The sequence below is a fragment of the Peromyscus maniculatus genome, chromosome 21 (assembly GCF_049852395.1).
Source record: "Peromyscus maniculatus bairdii isolate BWxNUB_F1_BW_parent chromosome 21, HU_Pman_BW_mat_3.1, whole genome shotgun sequence".
Taxonomy (NCBI): domain Eukaryota; kingdom Metazoa; phylum Chordata; class Mammalia; order Rodentia; family Cricetidae; genus Peromyscus; species Peromyscus maniculatus.
Genome location: NC_134872.1, coordinates 5498669 through 5523240, shown reverse-complemented (window position 1 = coordinate 5523240; position 24572 = coordinate 5498669). Strand labels below are relative to the sequence as shown.

At 54.9% G+C, this 24572-nt stretch overlaps 1 protein-coding gene across 1 annotated transcript in view; it reads left to right on the top strand.

The window, feature by feature from the left end:
* The first annotated feature begins 3013 nt into the window (after positions 1-3013).
* Positions 3014-24572, top strand: part of Grm4 (glutamate metabotropic receptor 4) — an 82588-nt gene continuing 61029 nt past the window's right edge. Inside the window, exon 1 of the mRNA XM_042265700.2 lies at positions 3014-3898. Coding sequence (XP_042121634.1) covers positions 3380-3898 — 519 coding nt within the window. The 5' untranslated portion in view covers positions 3014-3379. The remainder of the gene's footprint in view (positions 3899-24572) is intronic.

Below are 24572 nucleotides of genomic sequence, written 5' to 3'. Positions count from 1 at the left end.
AAAGATCGAGATCAGAAAGGCATGGTGGGCCAGCCTGAGAGGAGTTGGCACGGCCCCTGGGGAGACAGGTTCCTGAGCCCTCCCTGGTGGCCGAGGCCCGCGTTGGTCCTCAGCCCTCCTGGACTGCAGCCCATCCCAAGTTCACTTTACAACCTCATTCACGGAAGAGAAGGCTCTGGAAAATGCCTTCCCGTTGGCCCGTGAGCTAATGCTGTGCGGGGGAGGACTCTCTGCTCCTCCTCTGGTGCTGTCACCGTCCACCCTGCGCCAGTGGGGGGGGGGGGAGTAGGGAGGACTAAGCCAGGGAAGGGGAAGAGGAGGGAGATGCTGGCCTTGCAGCCATCCCGGTGACTCCTTCTGGAGGGGCGCCCATCTTGCCCCATTTGGGCTTCCTGGCTGTTTTGAAGTGTGTGTGTGTGTGTGTGTGTGTGTGTGTGTGTGTGTGTGTGTGTGTCTGCGGCTTAGGGAATGGACTTCAAAGAACTCCCCTTTCCCCTGCAGGTGCAGACAGACGTCCCCAGGGCTGTGCTCTGCCTCCTTTCAGGGTATTTTTACTTCCCCCTTGTTCCTGTTACAGCATCAAAAGATGGAGGGGAGGCTGAAGGAGGTGTGTCCGCCAATCCCCTTGGAGGAACTGGAATCTGCCTGGGGACCTGCCATGGCCAGGGACGAGGCTCCTCTCCCGGGAGGGAGGCCGTGTGGGAGGCTTGGCAGCCGAAGTGCCTTCAGGACTCCTGAATCTGGCCCTGCTGTGTTGGGCTTCCTTCCCCTCCTGCCCTGATTGTTCCCACATGTGGGTGGCGCACTGAGCCTCTAGGAGCTGCAGTGAACCTCTGGAAAGGGCGCAAGCCACTGCCACAGCTGTGCCGCGCAGGCTCCCTGCATCCATTGGCCCTGATGTGGCTCACACCCTTCCAGGGTGCCGAGCCCCCTCCATGTGACACTCATGGAAACAGCTGTGAGCTCAGCAGGTCTGAGGGACTGCCCGCCACAGCAGTGGAGTGACCAGAGCGTAGGCCACCCTGCCCATGCACTGTGTCTCTGGGCTCCGTGTGGCTGGACCGCTCAGTGCTGCAGCTGCCCCCTCTGTGGGGTGGGCTGGACACTGTCCACCCCCAGGGCAGTGTGTTGTGCTCTTCAGCTGCCCCGTGGTTGTCTGAACTGCCCAGTGACCCCTTGGCAATTGTCTGGCACGCCCATACCCTGTCTGCACACAGGCCATTTTAGTGATAGCTGCAGATGTGCCCAAGGGGCCACCATGGTGCCCAACTGACCCAACTCCCATATATGACCACAAGAAAGACCCAGAGGAGATGTGCCCACCTGGCAAGGCAGGGCAGGGTTCTAGGACCCCATGGTGACACCAATCTCCTTCCGACTGCTTGTGGCCTGCCTAGTGCCCCATCTAGCTATTCCCACAACCACCCAGGAAGTGATCCCACAAAGCCCTTCTCATGAGGGGTGAGAGATGACATCTCTGAACAGAGGGAGCCTTGAGACCACCCAAGATGCTGGCTGTGGATCTAGTCCCAGGTCCCTGGCTCTTGGAAAAGGTGGCTCTTCAAGGATCTCTATGTGCTCTGTCTCTAGACCTGACACATCTTGATCTGCTAGGTGACTTGGAGAGAGTTACGGGATGCTTCAGGGCTACCCATACCTGTTCACTGGTAGAGCAGGGCTAGGTAGAGTCATCGCTAGAGTCTTGACTGCCCAGGGCCTGTTGCAGATGGAAGACTTGAGGTCTGGGCTTGTAGCTCAGTGGTGGAGATTGCCTAGCATGTGCTGACCTTGGGTTCCATCCCTATCCCCCCAACACTTAGTGTGAGGCCCTCAGGGCCAGAGAAGCCCAGAAGCTGAGGCTGTAATCTCTCATCCTTCCATTCCCTGTCCTTGGGGCTTGAGTAGGTGGATTGGCAAGTTGAGGAGGGGTGGGTTCCCAGACCCCTGCTGGGCCTTGATGGAAGCACCCCATTTCTAGGGGGAGTTTCAGTCCAGACTCCAGCTCCTCTTCTGATTGCATGGGAAACTGAGGCACAGAGTGGCCCCATGGCTAGCTGGCTTCACTTGGAGAAAGGGCCTTGGGGTCACCTCTTAGCCCAGCCCTGACTCAGCTATCAGCCATTTTCCTGGTGGAATCTGAAGTAGAGGGGGAGGCTGCTGGCTTCAGGGGGGAAGCTAGGGGGTGTACAGAATTCCCAAGGGAAATTAGCCCAAATTAGCTGTGAGAATGAGGAAGAGCTCTGTTTTCTCCTCTACCCTGCAGATAAATATTTAATCACAACAACAATAACAACAATGATGACAATAATGTAGAGACCCAGGCCACAACCCGAGCCCCACTGGGGCAGATATCGGATGGAGAGAGGCCAGAGGAGGCCGAGGCAGGGAGAGGGACAGGGGAGGGAACCTGGATTTGCACTTTTTGGGCACTTGTGTGACTGGAGTGAACATGTGGAAGTGGGGGACCATCTCTGAACCCCAGATTACCACTTCTTCCCACCTTTGGCATTGCAGCTCCTGGCCTGGGCACAGCCAGCACTCCAGCTTGACTGGGCAGGCCGCTCTCCTCCTGGGGTCTTGGCTTCCCCTCCTGGGTCCCCCCAAAACAGCTGGGTTTTTTGCTCAGAGCTAAGGTGGGGAATATCTGTGGAACTGGGCACAGACTTCTATGGGGTCTCAGTTTCTTCATTTCTATCATGAGGTTATAACTTCGAGGGCATGCTGAGGGACCCGTTCCTCCCCAGCCACGCTCACTGTCCCCAGGAGGACTCTGTCAGAGGCCTGGCCTCTGAGGGCAATGGGTCCAGGCCAGCGAAGGTCTTTAAACATGACCCAGTTTCTGCTTCCAGCTCTGCATTTCCTCAGGAGCTGGGCCGCAGCAGTGAAAATCAAGTAGAGATTTATGGCGTCTTTGGCGATAACCTCTGGGCTCCCTCTCCCAGGCTCCTGATGAGGAATCAGAATAGTAAATGTCTTCTTCGGGCTGGGCTGATAGCCTCTCTCTCTTTCCCAGGTTGGTAGCAGTGATCGGAGCTGTTTTCTCCTTGATGCTAAGATCCTGCCAGGCCAGGAGCTCTCCTCCCTTTCCACAGCCAGAGACAGCAATCTGGCCTGCAGGACATGGGGACGAGGATCTGAGACCGCCTGTAGCTCCGGCCACTTTCTGTCGTCTGTGGATTTGGCCTGTGTGGGCCACTGAGCTCCATTCAAGTACCGAAGAGGAGGAGGGGAGATCTCTGGAATGGGCCAGTCCATTGGCCGTCACCAGCCACCCTGCTGCTGAAGCTGCCCTGCTCATGTGTGCCCAGGCCGTGGGACCCAGGGCCTGCTAGGGCTAGGAGTGGGGCCCACTATTCATGGGTCTCTAGGCCTTTTCGAAATGCCTGGGAAGGGAGGCTGGGGCTGGTGGTGGGCCCGGCTGCCCCTCTGCCTGCTCCTTAGCCTTTATGGCCCCTGGGTGCCTCCATCCCTAGGGAAGCCCAAGGGTCACCCCCACATGAACTCTATCCGCATTGACGGGGATATCACGCTGGGAGGCCTGTTTCCTGTCCATGGCCGTGGCTCGGAGGGTAAAGCCTGTGGGGAGCTGAAGAAGGAGAAGGGCATCCACCGGCTGGAGGCCATGCTCTTCGCTCTGGATCGCATCAACAATGACCCGGACCTACTGCCCAACATCACCCTGGGCGCCCGCATTCTGGACACCTGCTCCAGGGACACCCATGCCCTGGAGCAGTCACTGACCTTTGTGCAGGCGCTCATCGAGAAGGACGGCACGGAGGTCCGCTGCGGCAGCGGCGGCCCGCCCATCATCACCAAGCCTGAACGAGTGGTGGGCGTCATCGGAGCTTCAGGGAGCTCGGTCTCAATCATGGTGGCCAACATCCTCCGCCTCTTCAAGGTTAGTGCCCTCCATGGCCCAGGGTGCCTGGCCTGAGACTCCTTCCTCCTTCTTCTCCTCCTCCTGACTGTGTGGGAGAGTGTATGAGAAAGGAGGCAGCCCTCTGGGCTCTCGTGCCTGATCCTGTGTTGGAAGCCTGGGCATGGTGGAGTGAGGGTGAGGCTGAGGGATGGGGCTTGGTGCTGACCGTGGTTCTGAAGCAGCACCCGCCTTGGCTCCCTCTTTAGACCCTGAACCTGGAGGGGGCTGGAAGTGTGAAGGAACATCAGAGAGAGGCAGACAGACAAATGGAAGACAGGTGGATCGATGGAAGGGCAGACAGACAAAATATAGACTGGAAACCACGGCGTTGCAGATTGCCAGGGGATAAAGCAAGACTTTTGTTTTGACATTGTTTTCAAATAATTGCAATCCCCAAGAAAGATGTGTTTTCTTCTGGTTAGTTGAGGAAGCCCCTGGTGGCTCTCCCAGCCCGCCCTTCAGTTCCGGCTAGAGAAGAGTGTCCTGGTTTTCGGATGGGGGCGGGGTTGTGGGTTTAGAAGGGGGATGAAGAGAGGAAGGGGGAGCAGGCTAATCCAACCTTAGCCTGGTTACCTGAACCCAGCCCTGGCCTCCCTCCCACCCTCCCCTCTGCCCTCTGCCCTCCTCCTTTACATCCTCCTCCTCTCCCTTCCCAGCCCCTCCCTGCCCCCTCCACCACCTCCCTTCTTCTCTTCCCGGGGCAAGAGCTGCTGATTTGCAATTCAATTGGAGCCAAGTGCTTGCTAAGCTGCTAAAACAACTGAAAGCTACTGGGGAGAGGGAAAACGTTACAAGCATTTTACCAATAATTATGCACCAGCTCCCCCCACCCCGAGCCTGCCTCCTTTGCTCTATCTGTGGTGTGAGTGGCGGGGGGAGCGGGGGAGGGAAGGGGAAGAGACCAGAAGAGGCCACTGGTCCCCTCTAACTCTGACCTCTGGGTCCCTTTGCCCTGGTCTCCAGAGCTTGGGAAAGGCGGCTTGAGCCACTTGGGGTGGGAGGAGAGGAAGCCAGTCTCTCTCACCCGGAGCTCATCTGTCTAACTCTGAGGATGCATCAGCGCTGGGGATGGTGTTGTGTCTGTGCTTCCAGGAGGGGATGAATAGCGAGGACGTCCCTGTTAGATGGGGTAGAATCTAGCCATGGCTAGTCTCAGGTAGCCCCACTGCAGATGCATACCCCTGTCTGCATCTGCAACCATCGGAAATGTGTGTGCCCACGTGTATGCACCTGCTGTGGTCCCAGGGTGGCCTTTTCCTGGGCGGTTGGTTTTACTTGATTTGGTGTAGGAGCAGCAGGAACCCCTAAGGGAATGATGCCCCTGCATGGACAATTCAAGGAGTCCCCGGGGACCTCGTTGTCCTGATCATCTCGTGGGTTCTCAGAGTGCTGCATTGGTCCTCCCGTGCCTCCAGCCTCACGGAGAGGAGGAGATAATGGGAAAACGGGCTGGCTGTCCCAGGCCTGCTCCACTGATGGCTGGGACAGCTGAGTCATCCAGGCCCTGCCAGGCCCGGGAGGGAGGCAGCCTGGGCCACCCAACTGTGCTCCCAGTGACGTTGGCTCAGCCCCCAGCTCATTGTAAGTGAGCCTTGCATGGAATCTTGAGACTTTCCTGGTGCTCAAGAGTGAAGGCCTCCCAGTATCCACTTCACCTTTGAGATGGGGGATCCCTGGCTCCCCGACTTTCTGTGTGCTGAGCCCACAGAATGGCCTGTCTGGATGTTAGACTTCAAAGCATATTCACAGGGACACATATCTGGGGGACAAGGTGCTCTATCGAGGTTCTCGAGATGGCTAATATTTCTGTGCTATTCTGCCCAAGGATGGGCACAGTTGGTATGATAGGACCCAGGGCTCAGGCCTCCATGTTCCCTGTCCCTCTGGTCCTGTGCAAAGAGGCCTGGCTGCTAGGTCTGTGCCTATGTGAACACAGGGACTGGTGTGCATTGTGAGGTGGGCAGGCTGCATTGACCGCTGGTCTGCAAAGAGAGGAAGTAGGGGAGGGGGAGCAACCAGAAGGCTGTGGTCTGTGTTCCCTGGGTCCCTTTTAGTGATGTTAATGGTCCAAGCTGGGGCAAGAGGTTTCTTCGCTAATGAAACCGATAGTGATGAGAGGCTGGACCAGACACTCAGAAGCCATTTACAGAGGCAAGAGGTTAACGTGGGGAGAGTGGGCTGGGCAAACTCAACAAGAGCTGGCTCTCCAGCTCTGGGGCATGTGGGTGTCTGCTCCCCTGTGTGTGTATGGGGGTGTGTGTGTCACTGCCTGGCTTTGCCTCCCAGCCACATGGAGACTAATTCTTCCAGGGGGCCTGGGCTCTGCTGCTCTGGTCAGTGCTTCCTTCCTGCTGAGGGGGGCTCCAGGGGCACAGCCTGCCTGGAGGGTGCTTATTGGGATGCAAGGGGCCAGGTCTCCCATGCTCCCTCTAGACAGCTAGCTCACACAAACCTGCTGCAAGTGGGATGGGAACCCGGCCATCTCTGGGGATCCACAGGCCTAGCAACCACCTACGTCCTGTTCAGTCAGCCTTAGCTTGGCCTGTTCTCCCAAGGGACGGAGGATGAGTGTGTGGAGAACACCTTGCCGATGGTCCACAGTCTCCGAGGAGGACATGGCGTGGCCGTGGATACCTTGTGGTGATGATAGCCCCAGGCAGGGTCAAGCCTGAGCGTTAATCCTCGTCCCTCCAGAATCATTAGAACCCCACTTAACTGCATCAGCCATTGACACCAGAGTTTGAATGAGCCAGTGGGATCTTCTGAGAACAGACGCTGTTGAGGGTGGTCAGGACAGGACAGGCTCCGACCTGTGCTGGTGAGAACTCAGAGGAGATGACTCTGAATTCCTCTTCCTTCTGCATGGGAGAGTGCTGAAGCAGGTAGGAGAGGCCAGGCAGAGGTTGGTGAACAAGGCCGATGACGTGGGCATGCTGGTCAGCCTTATTCTGCCTCAGTTTGCAGCGTGTTTAAGACAGCTGCCCCACCCTCCTCAGCCAAGTGGATGGAGCTGGACCGTGGGGTGTGAGCAAGGTCAGCCCACAGGAAATGTCACACCCAGCTTGGAGCTGGGCCTCAAGTCAGCATGAGACACTCCATCGATGCAGAAGAGCGAGGAGCAGGCAGGCTGCGACAGACGGTGACCTTTGAGGCTGATCCCGGAGAGTTCCCGCCATCTGCTGGGCCTCTCGGCTCTTCCTGTGAGGGCTCCGAGCTCAGCGCTGGCTGAAGCAGTGTCTCCATGGTTAGTGACAGCGCTCTTGTTGGGCCCAGTGGAGGGGCAGGACCTTTGAGCTGCCCCAGCCTGGCCACGAGGGTCCTGCCAGTGCCCATGGGGCTGTGAGGGACCTCCTGGCTTGTGGCTGTTGAGCAGATCCAAGGCTCAGCCCTCAGCCCCTGCCCAGGACTTCTAGAAGCTTTGTGGCAGAGTCGAGACCCGATTTCCTGGGGAAGCAATGGGTTTGTGCTTTCACGCCTTTCAAGTCATGGGTGAGAGGAACTCTGAGAGTCCTCAACCTCCCCATAGCAGCCCATGTCCCTGGAAGGCATGACCCGGCCTTCCAGGCCCAAAGCTGGGACTTTGGGCACTGGGCCTCTCCTTCTTGTGAGCACCTGCTTGGGTTCTCTGTGGGCTCATCCTGGGCATGGCCTCTCCCCAGCCCTCCCTCCCAGCCTCCCCCAGCCCTCCCTCCCAGCCTTCCCCCAGCCCTCCCTCCCAGCCTTCCCCAGCCCTCCCTCCCAGCCTTCCCCCAGCCCTCCCTCCCAGCCTCCCCAGCCCTCCCTCCCAGCCTCCCCAGCCCTCCCTCCCAGCCTCCCCAGCCCTCCCTCCCAGCCTCCCCCAGCCTTCCCTCCCAGCCTCTCCCCCAGCCCTCCCTCCCAGCCTCCCCAGCCCTCCCTCCCAGCCTCCCCAGCCCTCCCTCCCAGCCTTCCCTAGCCCTCCCTCCCAGCCCTCCCTCCCAGCCTCCCTCCCAGCCTCCCCAGCCCTCCCTCCCAGCCTCCCCCTGCCCTCCCTCCCAGCCTCCCCCCACCCTCCCTCCCACCCTCCCCCAGCCCTCCCTCCCAGCCTCCCCCAGCCCTCCCTCCCAGCCTCCCCCCGCCCTCCCTCCCAGCCTCCCCCAGCCCTCCCTCCCAGCCTCCCCCAGCCCTCCCTCCCAGCCTCCCCCAGCCCTCCCTCAGTCACTCTTTTCCTTCAATAAGGTCTCATGTAGCTCAGGCCAGCCTCAGACTTGCTATGTAGCTGAACATCTGATTCTCGTGCTTCTACCTCCCCAGTGCTGACAGGCATCACTATGTCCTGTCCTCCCCTCCCCAACTTGACACAAGTTAGTTATCTGGCAAGAGGAACCTCAACTGAGGAAATGCCTCCATCAGATTGGCCCGTGGTTGATTGGTGTGGGAGGGCCCAGCCCACTGTGGGCGGAGCCACCTCTGGGCTGCTGGTCCTGGGGTGTACAGACAGCAGGCTGAGTAAACCATGGGGAACAGGATGCAGTTCTCCTTGGCCTTTGCGTCAGTCCTCGCCTTGAGTTCCTGCCCTGGCTTCCCTCAGTGATGGGCTGTTACCAGGAAGTGTAAGGTGAAATAAACCCTTTCCTCCCCAAGTTCCTTTTGGTCACGGTCTTTCTCATGGCAGTGGAAACCTAAGACGCACCCTCATACCCAGTTTTATGCAGTGCCGGGCATGGAATCCAGGGCTTTCTGTGTGCCAGGCAGTGCCCACCGCTGAGCCACATCCCAGCCCTGGAGCCGTCTTTCTAGAGCCCAAGTGGAACCTCCTGTCTCAGCTGCTCAGCTGGTGTCGACTTCCTGTCGTGCTTGGCAATGTTAACTGCTGCTGGCGGCCTGGGCCCCTGACACCCTCGGCTACATCGTCCCTCAGGAGTGCATTCCATCCAGACACACTGCTTTCTGCCTGTTGCTGAAGACATCAAGCTGCTCTTCAGCCCAAGGGCCTTTGTCCCCATCATCCCCCTCTCTGGAATCTTCTCTCTCACTCTTATTTGTTTACTTAGACAGGGTCTCTCTATGTAGCCCAGGCTGGCCTCAAACTCACAGAGGTCTGCCTGTCTCTGTCTCAGGTTGAGGCTCCTCTCTTGTCTGACCTCACTTTCTCCTCATGCAGCCACCGTTCCTGTCATCCACTCGCGCAGGGACTTGTCTGTCTTCTGTCACCCTTGGCTCCCTTCTAGACCAGACACCGTATCCGGCCCGCTCCTGTTTTCATGTGGTCTGTGAGCTACAGAAGGTTCTTACGGTCCAGATGTGTCCAGTCCAGGCCTAAGGCTGCGTGTGCCCCAGGACAGATATAAATACAGACAAACACAAAATCATAAACTTACTAAACATTTTGAGAGGCTGGAGAGATGGCTCAGCGCATAACAGACCTGCTGTTCTTGCAGAGTTCTCAGAACCCACATCGGGTGGCTCACAATCACCTGTAACTCCAGCTCCAGGGGACTCAGTGCCCTCTTCTGGACTCTGTGGGCATGCATACACACACACACACACACACACACACACACACACACACACACACACATGAACATGGATACATAAATGTGTAATAAAAATAAATCATTAAAAATTATGATATTTTGGGCCAGTGAGATGGGTCAGTGGGTACAGAGGCACCTGCTGCTAAGCCTGATGGCCTGAGTTCCATCACCAGGGTCCCTATGGTAGAAGGAGAGAACTGACTCCTATAAATTGTGGTGTACAACACACTATCACACATACACACAAAATAATGTAGCTTTTTTTTTTTTGTTATTGTTTTTTCGAGACAGGGTTTCTCTGTGTAGTTTTGGTGCTTGTCCTGGATCTCGCTCTGTAGACCAGGCTGGCCTTGAATTCACAAAGATCCCCCTGCCTCTGCCTCCAGAGTGTTGGGATTAAAGGCGTGAGCCACCACTGCCCAGCTAACATTTTTTTTTTTAAACTATGAGGCTTAAAAAAAACAAGCCCAATTACCCAGTTATCAAGTGTGAATTTTGTTGTGTTACCATGTCAAAAGTTTGGGTATACCTGGAACTTACGGTTGTGGGGGTGAACCCCCAAAATACAATGTGTCATGATGTGAGAAAGTCTGTGAGGACACAGCCACACCTGCCTGCTCCCTGCTGTTGACCTGCAGCTGCAAGAGCTGCTGAGGTCAACTGTCCACAGGGTTCCTGGTGGAGGCCAGGAGAATAGTAGACTCCCGGGAACCTCCACCATCACGGGCTCCTGGAGGAAGGGGACATATGTCCCCTGGGCTGCAGCTGCTGCAGCTGAGGTCTTAGAGTCTCCTGTAAGTTCCAGCGTGGGGAGGGAGTAGCTGAGGTCACCTCTGAGTGAGTCAAACCAGTGCTCCATCTGATGTGTCCCTCCCTCCATGCTCTTCATGCCTCACCAACACCTTGTCCCTGGGAAAGGACCCATGACCATCTGTTTCTAGAGGTTTGCTTCAACAGGGTTTGCTCAGCCATAGCTTGGGGTGAGTGAGGTTGTTGTTGGTTGTTTTTTTCTCCTTTGCACTTTTGCTCTTTGCTCTATTGAGGGCCCACCACCCAGCTCCCAAATAAATACACACAAAGTCTTATTCTTACTTATAAATGCCTGGTCTTAGCTTGGCTTATTTCTTGCCAGTTTTCCTTAACTTAAAAGATCCCATCTACCTTTTGCCTCTGGGCTTTTTCCTCTTCTTACTTCTGGGTATCTTACTTTCATTCTTGCTCCATGGCTGGCTGTTCCCTTATTTCCTCACTCCTTGATCTCCTCTCATTCCTTCTATTTATTCTCTCTGCCTAGCCCCGCCTATCATTTCTCCTGCCTTGCTATTGGTTGTTTAGCTCGTTATTAGACCAATTAGGTGTTTTAAACAGACAAAGTAACACAGCTTCACAGAATTAGACAAATGCAACATAAAAGAATGCAACACATCTTTGTATCATTAAACAAATGTTCCACAGTGTAAACAAATGTAACACATCCTAATATTCTACAACATGAGGTAAATAGAGAAAGCTCTGAGAGGAGACAGTGGAATGGTGGTGGCAGGGACATCAGCCTCATGGTGGTGGCAGGGACATCAGCCTCAGCCTGGCCCTTCTCTGCGGTCACCCTCCCAGCTCCCCTAGCAGCAGGTGCTTAGAGTCTGTCCTTTTACAGACAGAACAGTGGTGTGGACAGCTAAAGAGCGTGCTCAGAGTCACACAGGTGAGCGGTAGAGCCTGAGTATGCACCGGGCACCTGGACCCAGCCCACCTCCTTCCCCACCTTCTCCCGTCCCTCGAAGTGGGCATGGGGCTGCTCACTGGCAGACCCTGCAGTGTGTGCCCAGAGCTCTTATTTGGTTTCTGGAATGCTGGTCCTGAGAACAGGTTTGATGGATGGCTTACTTTCCTATTGTAATGAAGAGACATCATGACCAAGGCAACTTATGAAAGAAAGCATTTAATTGGGGGCTTGTTTACAGTTTTAGAGGGTTAGTCCATTATCATCATTTCAGGCATGGCAGCAGGTAGGAGCTGAGAGTCCACATCTGATTCACAAGCAGGAGGCAGCAAGTGTGAAACTGTGCTTTTGAAACCTCAGAGTTGACCCACCCCAGTGACACACCTCCAACAAGGCCACACCTCTTAATCCTTCCCAAATAGTTCCACCAACTGGGGACCAAGCATTCAAATATATGAGTCTATGGGGGGGCGCAATCTCATTCAAATTACTACAGTGGATGCCAGGGCTGCTGGGGAGGATGAGGTTCAGGGAAGGTCCATCTGAAGACTGTCACCTGTTTTCTTAAGGTTCCAGTGTGTGTGGCTCTCTTACCCCCAGGTACTGGCAGTCACTTGGGGTGAGAGTCTGGGAAGGGAAATTGCTGGGCTAGGTGCACAGGACGTTGCACTGGGGTACAGCTGCAGCCCTGAGGGTCTCAGAGTGCCAACACTTGGTCTGGTCCCTGGGCCAGCAGACCCTTCCTGCCCCCCCAGCCTGGACTGAGGGGTCCCAGCTGCTTTGCTCCACTGGGATGACACCTGGCAGTATAGCACAGCCACTCTGTACCCAGGGACACTCCATCTCCGGTTCCCAGAGGCTGAAGCCCAGGGTCAGGCCTGAGCTTGGACACCTGCTGACAGACAGCCTGTACCCTCCTAGCAGCAGCTTCCTCCTGAGGCCCTGGTGCTGTGGGCATCTGCAGGTTGAGCAGGTGTGGTTTCGATCCCACTGCCCTGTGCTCAGTTTGGCTGAGAGAGGAGGGAGCAAGGCCTTCTGGAGAGTTCTTAGGGGAGCCCTGGGAGGAAGCCCTGGAACCCACGTGGGGCCCAGTAGAGGGGCTCAGGGTCACTGCTTCCGGCTTCCAGCTTCCTCTCTGCTGGCTGGCCTCAGTTTACTCACCTGTAAGCATTTGTCCACACACCATACCTGTGTTATAACCTCTCGTCTACATGCTGTGGGGCCTGTTGTCCCCTTGGCTGGCACCTGACACCTAGGCCTGCCCCATGGTCTGACGTGCGGCCTGAGGACCCCAGGTGGTCCTGACGTGTGCTCAGGGGAGCACGTTGCCCGAGCAGGAGCCGAGCAGATGAAGCTGTATTGGGGGGGGGGAAGCGGAGTGGGCAAGGAGAAGATGAATAGCTCAAACAAATTATGCCGGGGTGGTGTGACCCATGAAGAACAAAGCCGAGAAGTGTCCTGGAAGCTGCTCTGGCGGAGGAATGGCCATTTTGGAGAGGAGACATTTCTTTTTTCTTTTCTTTTTTAAAATGTTTTAGTGTGTACGGGTGTTTTGTCTGCATGTATATTTATGCAACATATGCGTGCTGGGTGCCCTCAGATCAGGAGTAGGTGTGGATCACCTGGAACTGGAGTTACAGATGCTTCTGAGCCCCCATGTGGGTGCTGGGAATCGAACCTGAGTCCTCTGGAAGAGCAGTCAGTGTTCTTAACCACGGAGCCACCTTTTCAGCCCGAGAGGGGACATTTCTGTAGACAGGTGAGGGAAAGTGTTCTAGAGAGTGGCAATGGTAAGTGCAAAGGTCTTGGGACAGCAAGGTGACCGAGACTCCACAGGAGTCATGCGCCTCTGAAACCCACATGGGCTCCTTTGGCTGCAGAGGTATCTGGTGAGCCTGGGCCATGTCAGGACCTCTGTCCCTCACTGCCTGTACAGCTTGTACCCCGGCTGTGCCTGTGATGCCCAGGCAGGTTCCTCTCTAACCTTCACTTCCCTTGTCTGAAGGGCTAAGTGGAGTGTGCCAGAAGCACCCAGGCCTGCAGGCTGTGGCTGTGGCTGGGTGTAGCCTGCACATTAGAGCCAGATCTTGCCCCACACTGTCCAGTGATGACGCAGCTGAGGCCTCTGTCTCTCCCAGATGTTGATGAAAACCAGTAGAGGCTGGTGGATGGGATGGAGAATGAATGGGTTTAGTGACATTGGATTTTGGTCTCTTGCTGACAGCTCCCATTGGGCTTCATGATGATCCTGCTCAGGCGAGCATGTGATCTGAACAGGAGGAGCGGTAGTTTGGGGGAGGGGAGGAGGCTGAGCAGGCTGGTGACTGTTGTGTGTCCTGAGGCTCCTGCAAGGGGACCAGTTGACATGGACCCTGCTGTCCTTCCCAAAGTGGCTGGCCCTGTGAGAGGATGGTAGCTTGGGAAAGGCTTTTGGTCCCCTTGCCAGTGAAGCCCAGGGCCAGGTGACGCTGCCACCTCACTGTGGTGTCTCCGGTGGGTCAGCTGCTGTATCAGTAACTGAGGGTGTCAGCCTAGGCTAAACCTTACCTAAACCGGGTCCATGTTTTCCAAAACCAGCCTTGCCGGTCTCCTGTTCTCTCCTGGGACATTCCTTTTGCCATTTGATGGACTAGCTGGAGCTCTACAAGGCCCAACTCAACCTGCTAGAACTTTTCTGACTTCCCACCCCCAGCATGGTAGGTGGCAGGACCCAGGCGGCTGTCCTGGCTGTTTCTCATGCTCCAGCACCTGGCCAGAGAACAGCAGATCAGCGAGCAGGCAGGGAGACCCAGTGTGGAGCTGGGTGGCCTAGGTCTTCAAGGTCAGGCCCAGTACCTCCCCTCTAATGAGCTATGAACTCTCCATGTCCCCAATTTATTAACTAGCATTTCTGATCTGCACGTGCTGGGAAGAAAAGAAGCCAAGGTCTGCGTGATATAATACTTGACCTTTCCAAGCGTGCCCCTGGGGGCCTGGCCGGGTGAGGGAGATGAGGACATTGCTCCAGTTCTGAGACTATCTGGGAGATGGTGAGGGAGGGGCAGGGACCCCCTTAACTCCACCCCCTCCTCTATGTGTCCAGGCCTCATGCCTATTCCTGCCCCCCATTATTTAAGTGGCTCAGTTCCAAGCCCCTCCTGGGGGACACCTGGCTCACCTGGATCCCCTCTTGTGGCTCAGGACACCCCCTGATTCCTGTAGCTCCAGAAATTTCTCCCAGCTGGTGCCTTTCAGGCTGCCTGAAGGGCTGTGAGGTGATGAGGCCGAGGCATCTTTTTCCCAGATGAGGGAGACAGACATGGCTCTTACCAGTTTTCAGGGCCATGAGCCAGGAAGGATGTCATGGCTCACTGAGCGCTAGAAAGGAACGGAACCCAGTACCAGGTGCACAGGAGAGGCTGGGTTCCCCTGGCCCTCTCCTTCTGGAGTTTCTGGAGCTCAGTCCTTCCCAGACCTCAGTCTCCCTCTGGTGCTGGCCGAGGGCAGATGCTCTGTGCACAGGCTGGTAGCAGTCATGGCCCATTCTGAAGCCTTCCTCAAGGGCATGGGGGAATTTGGAACTTATCACAGGCCAGCCATCCTGAAGGGGCAGGAGACTCACCCTGGAGGGAGGTGAGAGGATCTAGCGGGACTTGGGGGCTGCAGACAGCATGTATCCCCAAGATGGCCTGGGTGAGGGAGGGGCAGCACTAACCTCTGCCAGAACCTGGGATGGCATGGACACTCCTGGATCTCTCTGTCTTCTTTGTCTCTGTCTCTCAGAGGGCAGGGTCTCTCTACACAGCACTGGCTGCCCTAGAACTCACTCTGTAGACCAGGCTAGCTTTGAACTCACAGAGATCTGCCTGCCTCTGTCTCCTGAGTGTTGGGATTAAAGGCGTCCGCCGCCGCCGCCGCCGCCGCCGCCGCCGCCGCCGCCGCCGCGGCTGCCACCACCACCCTGCTTCTGTTGGATTCCTTTGAGCCTAGTTGTCTTCATGTGTGGCTCCGGTGACAGGAGGCTTCCTGTAGGGAGCTGACAATAGCAGACACTTGAGGTCCCTGTGTCCTGAGGGGGCTGTTGGAGGAGGGGACAGTGAGCATGAAGCTTGAAGGTCACAGGAAACATGATGTTCCCATGTGCGGAAGTCGACTGTCCCACCTGTGAGAGGCTGCGTGGGCTCAGGGTCACTCTGGCAGCGATGTGTGGGGAACCGGGGACACAACAGGCACTCCTGCCCCTACCCAAGGGCTGGAGGAGTCTGAAGTGCGGAGACCAGTTGAGTACTTTGTAAGTGCTTTGATTATTTGAAATTGCTTAAGTGGTTAAGATGGCCCTGCGTATCTTGAGCACCTGGGGACACAGACACAAAATCAATTAGGAAAGGTACAAGGGACCTGGCGGGAACCCTTACCTGCTCCACCCTCTCAGGCCTGTCACTTCCTGGAGCTCTGCTGGCTTCTGCCTCTGCTTCCAGCTGGGTCATTGCAGGCCACTGGGGTAGCCTAGAGGGTCTCCTGAAAGACTCTCCAGACACCAGGGAGCTTGCTGCAGACTGGCTTGGCTTTCTCTTAAAGGGCAGTGTTCAACTCCTGACTGTAGTTTAATATTCCAGAGTCCACAGGAGAGGCTGGCCCCACGGACCCTTGCTCAAAGATCTCAGGACCCTTGCTCAAAGATCTCAGGCACTCTGGGGGATTGCATGGAGAGTTTTTTTGTTCTCAGGGCTGGAGGGGACTGGGTATTTCCCCCCCCCCCCCGACCTATGTGGTTTCTGAGCATTGCTCTCATGGGTGTGAAATGTGACACTCTTGGCTTCTGTGGCTTCTTTGAACAACATTTTCTGTCATGTGTGATGGTGACCCTGTCTCTAGTGCTGTATCTATTTCTGTGGGGCAGTTTCCTCTATACAGGGCCCAGGCTGGACCAGATGGTGCCCTGTGGTGGGCCTCACCTCTGCATCCAGCCAGGCAAGGCATTCCATTAGTGCCCTGTGATCAGTCCTGACCTGCCTCTATGTGGCCAGAAACAGGGTATTTTGTAGATTCTTATAGAATCTAGAGAGGAGAATGGGAGATACTTGAGCAGAAGAGCCAGCGTGGGAAATCCTGTCTGTTCTGGGAAGATTCTGGGTACAGAGAGTGGCTCATTCAGACTGCAGGTATCTGGGCAGTGGTAGCACATGCCTTTAATCCCAGCACTCAGGAGGCAGAGGCAGGCGGATCTCTGAGTTCCAGGCCAGCCTGGGCTACAGAGTGAGGTCCAGGTTATCCAGGGCTACACAGAGAAAACCTGTTCCAAAAAAACAAAAACAAAGACACAGGCTGCAAGTACCTTGTTAGCCACATGTAGCTCCTGTAGCACGAGGCAGAGGAGCAGCTGTTCCTCTGGGTGCTAGCTCTCTGCTCGCGTTCCCAAGTTCTGAGGCTGTTCCCTGTGCTTGCTGTCATACAGGGTTCAGGCACAGCACATGTATCCATCATGCTCTTGGGGTTCGGGGCTTTATTATTTTTTTAAAGAAAAAGTAAAGAAAAAAATTTACCCTTTTTAAAAATTATTTTTTATTTTATTTTTTTATGTGATTGAATGTTATGTCTGCATATCTGTGCACCTTGTGTGTGCCTGGTGTCCAGGGAGCCAGAAGAAAGTATCAGGTTCCCAGGAACTGAAGATGGTTATAAGCCCCCATGTGGGTGCCGGGAATTGAGCTGGCTCTCAATCACTGAGTCATCTCTCCAGCCACTAAATATGTTTTCTAAAGAGCTATGGTTTTACTTTTAAGTGTGTGTGTGTGTGTGTGTGTGTGTGTGTGTGTGTGTGTGTGTGTGTACATTAGAGAAGCACCTAGAGGCATTGGCTTCTGGGCACTGGAGTTATATGTAGGCTGTGTGTGCTGTCTGCTGTGGGTGCTGGAGACTGAACTCAGGTCTTCAGTGAGAGCAGGATGTGCTCTTAATTGCTGAACCATCTCTCCAGGGCTCAGGGATTTCTAATGGCTGCTGTTGTTGGTGTCTGTGACAACGTAAGGCCTTGTTTTTTCTATCTATCTATCTATCTGTCTATCTATCTGTCTGTATCTATCTATCTATCTATCTATCTATCTATCTATCTATCTATCTATCTATCTATTTATCTATCTACCTATCTATCAAGACAGGGTCTCTCTATGTAGTCCTGGCTGTCCTGGAGTTTGCTATTAGACCAGGCTAGCTTCAAACTCACAGAGACCCTTCAGTGTGCTGGGATAAGGATGTGCACCACCATGCCTGGGGAAATTCTTTGTTTTGAGACAGGCTCTCCTGTGTCCCAGGCTGGCCTTGATGAACTTGTTTAGCTAAGGATAAACCCGACCTTCTGATTCTTCTGCTTCCACCACCAAGTGCGCTGAAATCACAGGCATGCCCCCTCACATCTGCTTTATGCAGTGTTGGGATCGAGCCCAGGGCTTCTTATATGCCAGGCAAGCATTCTATCAGATGAGCCACATCCACAGCCCTCATGGTCTCTTCTCGATCACTCCATACAACCTGCAGAGCCTGCAGAGACAGTGGTTCCATTTTACAGATGAGAAAACCAAGGCCTATAGAAAATAGGGAGTCCATGCAGCCTATTAGAGCCACAGCCAGACTGGGTCAGGTCCCAGCCTGCTGCTCTGCCTCTGCATGTCCAAAAGTTAAGAGGAGAACCTTTCAAATCCAGCACCTCAGTGTGTAGGTCTGCCTGACTGAGACAGGACAGCCAGCCTTAGAACCCTATGTCTGTGCATGGCCAATGTCCCCTGTCTCCTTCCTGTTGGGGTTTTAAAGGCCCATGGTAGGTTTGGAAGAAAACAGAACGTGCTGGGAGCCTCAGTTAGCCGCACAAGTGTAAGGACCTGGGTTTGGATTTCTAGCACTCATGTAAAAAGCTGTGCACATCTGTAATTACATCTGTAATCTCAGCACTGGGGAGGCAGAGAAATGGGGCTCCCTGGCTGCTGGCCAACTAGTCTAGCTAAATCAGTGAGCTGCAGATTTAGTGGGAGACCTGTCTCAAAAACTCAGGTGGAATGTCCTGAGAGATGGTCAGCAGTTAAGAGTGCTGGCTGCTTTTCCAGAGGATCCAGGTTTGAGTCCCAGCACCCACATAATTCCAGTTCTAGGGGATCTGATGCCCTCTTTTGGCCTTTGTGGGCACTGCATGCACACGACACATGCATTAATGCAGACAAACACTTATACACATAAAATAAAGATAAAATAAAGCTTTAAAAAACTTGAAGAATGTGGTAGAGAGTGATTGAGGAAGACCCATGATATTGATCTCTGACATTGACAAGTGCATGCATGCACCCATTCATGCATGCACCCATTCATGCATGCACACATTCATGCATGCACACATTCATGCATGCACACATTCATGCATGCACGAAAACAACATAGAGAGACAAAGAAAGGGCTGGAGGGATGGCTCAGTGGTTAAGAGCACCGGCTGCTCTTCCAGAGGTCCTGAGTTCAATTCCCAGCACTCACATGGCAGCTCACAGCCATCCATAACTCTAGTTCTAGGGGACTGATCACCCTCTTCTGGCCAGGCATGTGCAGATGTCTATGCAGACAAAACACCCATATACATGACATAAATGCATAAGGTAAAAGAGGCAAATAAAATTGCCAGTTGCCTTTCCAGGTGGCAACCTGATTTGTGTGTATTTTCCCATAGCCTTCTGTTAATTTAGCAGGTTGAGTTCACTTCTGTGGCTTGCACAAACCATGTGGTGAGCATTTTCTAATGTCCTTAGCCAGGCTTTGAAACATGCTGTCTGCTGGCTACATAATCACCCACTAGAGCCCGGGCCATTCTTGGTTCAAACCCTCCTGGTAGTTAGTTGGCTTGATGTATAGTTTGGGGCCTGCTCCTTTGGCCATGTCTGTGTCCCGCAGGAAATGTGACAGCGTGGTACCTAGGTGGCTGGAGGAAGTTGCTGGGGGAGGGCACTTATCTCATGGGAGAGTTAGTTTTGCAGGTGCTCAGGTGAGCTCTGGGAAGGGTGGTATGGAGGTAGAAATGGCAGGTGGAACCTGGGAGGTAGAGCAGGATTTCTCTGGCAATGCCTGGGGTGGGGGACATATTCAGCTCCTCTTATGAAATGGGGCCTGACCTAAGGCTGGCAGTGAGGGAGATGAGCTGAGGACAGGGTGGCTTCCTTGGCAGGAGAAGTGGAGAGGAGGTGAAGTCCCTCAGGAGGTCTTGAACTGGGCTAATGTGTTTAGGCATCCCATCTTTAGCTCCTCCCTTCCATCTTGCCGTTCCCTGTTCCTGTCCCCTGGCCTCTCTGTAAGTCCCCATTTGCCTCAGTGTCTAATGGTCCCTTAAGGCAGAACTGCACCTTCTTCCATTCCTTTACACCTTGTGACTTGTTATCATAAAGTGTGAATTCCAGACACATTGCCCCATGAGGTTTGAAGGCAGGTTTGTGGATGACCTTCATCACAGCATCTTTAGTGCCCAGGAAGTTCCCTGTAACCCCTCTGGCCAATGTCTCTCTCCACAAGATTCACCTGTTGCTGGACTTGTCTACAAGCTTTACCTCAGCACATGCAGACTGGTGCCTCTGCTGTGTGAGATCCATCCACGGTGTTCTCTGCTGTGTGAGATCCATCCACGGTGTTCTCTGCTGTGTGAGATCCATCCATGATGCCTCTGCTGTGTGAGATCCGTCCATGGTGTTCTCTGCTGTGTGAGATCCATCCATGGTGCCTCTGCTGTGTGAGATCCGTCCATGGTGTTCTCTGCTGTGTGAGAATCATCCATGGTGTTCTCTGCTGTGTGAGATCTGTCCATGGTGCCTCTGCTGTGTGAGGTCCATCTATGGTGTTCTCTGCTGTGTGAGATCTGTCCATGGTGCCTCTACTGTGTGAGGTCCATCTATGGTGTTCTCTGCTGTGTGAGATCCATCCATGGTGTTCTCTGCTCTGTGAGGTCTGTCCATGGTGCCTCTGCTGTTGTGAGATCTGTCCATGGTGTTCTCTGCTGTGTGAGATCTGTCCATGGTGCCTCTGCTGTTGTGAGATCTGTCCATGGTGTTCTCTGCTGTGTGAGATCCATCCATGGTGTTCTCTGCTGTGTGAGATCCGTCCATGGTGTTCTCTGCTGTGTGAGGTCCATCTATGGTGTTCTCTGCTGTGTGAGATCTGTCCATGGTGCCTCTACTGTGTGAGGTCCATCTATGGTGTTCTCTGCTGTGTGAGATCCGTCCATGGGGCAGAGTGTGTAAACATCTTCCTCTTTTTATGGCTCTGTGCTATTCTACTGTGTCTTTATTTGTATAATTCATAATTCATGTGTCCAATCTGCTGCTTCTGAAAATTTAGGGTGAATCCAATGTTTGGGTCTCATGAGTAAAGTGGATCTGAATGTCCATGAATGAGTCTTTCAGTGGACGTCAAGTTCCTTTCCCAGACTGTGTCATGCTGCTGGAAATGTTGGCTTCAGAGCTCTAAGAGCAGTCAGCTTTAGGGAGAACTGTCCATCATTTTCCACAGGGATGCTGCCCTCTTGACAAGTCTAAGCTTCTCCTGTGCCCAGAGGCCTGTCTTAGAGGCCAGCTTGTCCACATCCCGATGGGCAGCACTGGTCTCTGAAGTCAGTCTGCTGCTTTGCACTGTTCTTCCCACTATCACCGCTGGTGTCCGGGAAGCAGCATCTTAGTAATGGAGATAGATTTCTGTGCTGCATACGTTAAAATAGAAGCATCACAGAAGGCTGGGAGATGGTTCAGTGGTTAAAGTACTAGCCAGCCAAGAGTTTGGATCAGAGTTCGAATCCCCAAGATTCACATTAGTAAGCTAGCTACCAAGAGTAGCCGTATTGGTGAACTCTGGGTTTGATTGAGAGGGCCTGCCTCAATGAACAGGCAGAAAAGCAATGGAGGAAGACACCTGACTTCAACCTTGGGTCTCCACACACATGTGCTTGTACACCCCCACATGCAAAGCATGTACACACACACATGTACACACACACACACACACACATGTACACACACACACACATGTACACACACACACACACACCATACACATGTGAAAAAATAAAAGAGAAGGTAAGGGCTCATGGAGGCCTTGGGGCCTGTGCACTACCTGGAACACCTCCCCCTCACCCCCAGCTCTCTCCCTGCAGTGCTCTGCCCACAGTGCTCTCCCCGCAGCACCCCCAGCTCTCTCCCCCCAGCTCTCTCCCCCCAGCTCTCTCCCCACAGTGCTCTCCCCCCAGCTCTCTCCCCGCAGTGCTCTCCCCGCAGCACCCCCCAGCACTCTCCCGCAGCGCTCTCTCCCTGGGCATGTGGCGGCAAATGCACTGCTCTTTCTCAGCCCGCCCACTCTGATTTCATGGGCCTCGTGTTTTAATCTGGGGGCTGGAATCGAATCTGGTGAGTGACCCAGTTAGCTCATGACCACAGCCCCCAGAGTTTCCCTGGCTCTTGTCATCTGCGGTTCCACCTCAGAGTCGGGGGTGACGGAGGCAGAAACCCACCCGTGTGTGAGTCGACTCCTCCAGTGTGGCCTTCATCTTCCCATTCTCACCTTTTCAAAGTCCCTTTCTAAGGGTCTGGTAGAGTGGTTGCTTAGCATGGATGAAGCCCGGGCTCACCTCCCTGCATCATATAAGCCAGGTGTGGGGGTGCACGATTGTAACCCCAGCACTCAGAAGAGGGGAATCAGAAATCCAAGCTCATTCTGGCTACAAGCCTGAGGATACATAAATTAGGAACTATCCAAACTAGGTCTCAGTGCTTAGTGGAGTAGTACAGACCCATAAAAAAGAGCCTCTTAAATTACAAAATAAAAAATTGTTTAGTTTTTTTAAAAAGTTAATTTCTAATGACTGTGACCATCCTTGGGTGGAAGGAAGGCCACACACAGCAGTGTTTTTTGGGGAGGTTCAGTAGGTGAGAGATCAGTCATACACCAAGGCGGGGCCAAGGCCCTTTGGGAATGAGAAGGGCTCTTTAAGGCCATGGATCGACTAAACTATCCTAGAGGAAGAAGGCTGAAATGTTTCAGCACCCTGTGGGCTGAGTCCAGGGCAACTCCCGAGAATGTTGTCCATGGTGCAGAGACAAGCCTGTGCTGGGAGGCAGAGGCAGGACCTCAGCCTAGGGCTGGGACACTGGAGGCTGGGACGCTGGCTGGGACGCTGGCTGCAGATGGAGGCTGGGATGTTGGCTGGGACGCTGGCTGGGACGCTGGCTGGGACGCTGGCTGCAGATGGAGGCTGGGACGCTGGCTGGGATGCTGGCTGGGACGCTGGCTGGGACGCTGGCTGGGACACTGGCTGGGACGCTGGCTGGGACACTGGCTGGGACGCTGGCTGGGACACTGGCTGGGACGCTGGCTGGGGTGCTGGCTGGGGTGCTGGCTGCGGATGGAGGCTGGGACGCTGGCTGGGGTGCTGGCTGTGGATGGAGGCTGGGACACTGGCTGGGACGCTGGCTGGGGTGCTGGCTGTGGATGGAGGCTCACTCCTGCCTATGTCAGTGGGAGTCGTGTGGCTAGGCAGACGGTGTGGGTGCCTTGATATTTTAATTGAAGCCTGGAGACACAGTTGCTCTCTCTACTGTGCTAACAATGTACGGAATAAATAATTCAAGCGTGGCTGTGTTGTGCCTGCTGTCCTCGCCCATGGGGGTGGCCACACATGAGTGAGTACACACACACACACACACACACACACACACACACACACACACACACACACACACACACACAGCCAGGAGTGGGGCAGAGCTGCTGTTAGGGGCCAGTGGCTGGCTGGACCAGAGGGTGAGCATGTCCATTTTAACCAGGCACCTCTCAACTTTAGAGCAGTGGTTTCTTTTCAGGCAGCGCTTGAAGGGAGTTTGGCAGGCCAGCTGCCCCTTTGTGCAGCAGTCAAGTGGCACCTAAAGGCTCCTGTGTCCTCAGACCAGCCTGAGATGCCAGTGACCGGGAGACAGGGACCCTCTTAGTGGCACACTCTTTGGCCTATGTCCTGGCCCCCTCAGAGTTAGCAAATTTCGTGGAGCTCCAGGTCGGAGGGAGGTACGAAGCAGGTGCTGGGGTGGGGGGTGGCCAGAGTGAATGGATCTGGCCTTCCAGGAAGGAGGGTGTGTGGCATACTCTTGGGTGGCCACTGTGCTGGGGAGGGGCTGTGGGCGGCTGTGGTAGAAGGGCAGGTGAGGGCAGCCTGGGCACTCAGAGGCGGAGGGAGCAGTTCTGATGAGGGGGTCCATGAAGGTGGCTTCTCGAAGGTGGCTACTGTCCCCAGACAGAGGTAAGGCCATGGCATCAGGGCATGAGGGAAGGTGGGATGTGTGGGTCTGCTGGGGACAAAACAGGGCTGCCAGGGAAATCTCCGGGAAGGGACATCAAACATGGACTCAGGTGAGGGTGGAGCCAGTGCACAGGTCCTGTGGTAGGGAACGCTTGACCTAGCTGAGGAGCAGGGGCCCGAGGTGGTTACTCCTGTCTACCTTCCTCACTTGGACCCTGCTGAGCACCAGCATCTGAGGACCCAGCAACAGGGCCCTCCCATCTGCCACCAGACTCGTGGTTTTTTAGTTATGGCTAAGCTATAGAGATGGGAAATGGGGGTATGTGGGTTGTGGGTCCTGACTCTTTCTGCCTGGTGTCACTGTCTGTCATAGTTGGCAGCCTACACAGTTATAAAGCTGTAGAAGGGCCACAGCCTCCCTGGGGTGGGGAGAGGCAGGAACAGAGGGCCTGTTTAATTTAATTCCCTGTTTTATTGCTCGCTGGATAAATAACCTTCATTAAGATAGAAAGCGCGGGGCGGGGGGACATGGACAGGGAGAAGTTTGATTAATTTCGAGCTGGTTTCTCATTTGTTAATTTTCTTCCAGTTCAGCAGGATTATTTAAACAAATTACAGACATTACTGTCCCTTCCTCCCCCTGCAGGACTGTGGTCCTCAGGGATGGTCCGGCTCCTTTGTCTACCATGGCTGTTTAAGGGCAACTTAAGTCAGGAAAGGAGGCTCTCCAGCTCATTTGTTCCTCGTGTAGAAGGGGCTGGCGAGGCAGGCCACAGGCCACAGGCCAGGGAGGCAGGCCACAGGCCACAGTCTAGGGAGACAGGCCACAGGCCACAGTCCAGGGAGGCAGGACACAGGCCACAGTCCAGGGGAGGCAGGACACAGGCCACAGTCCACAGTCCAGGGGAGGCAGGCCACAGGCCACAGGCCAGGGGAGGCAGGCCACAGTCCACAGTCCAGGGGAGGCAGGCCACAGGCCACAGGCCAGGGGAGGCAGGACACAGGCCACAGTCCAGGGGAGGCAGGCCACAGGCCACAGGCCAGGGGAGGCAGGACACAGGCCACAGGCCAGGGGAGGCAGGACACAGGCCACAGGCCACAGGCCAGGGAGGCAGGACACAGGCCACAGTCCAGGGGAGGCAGGACATAGGCCACAGTCTA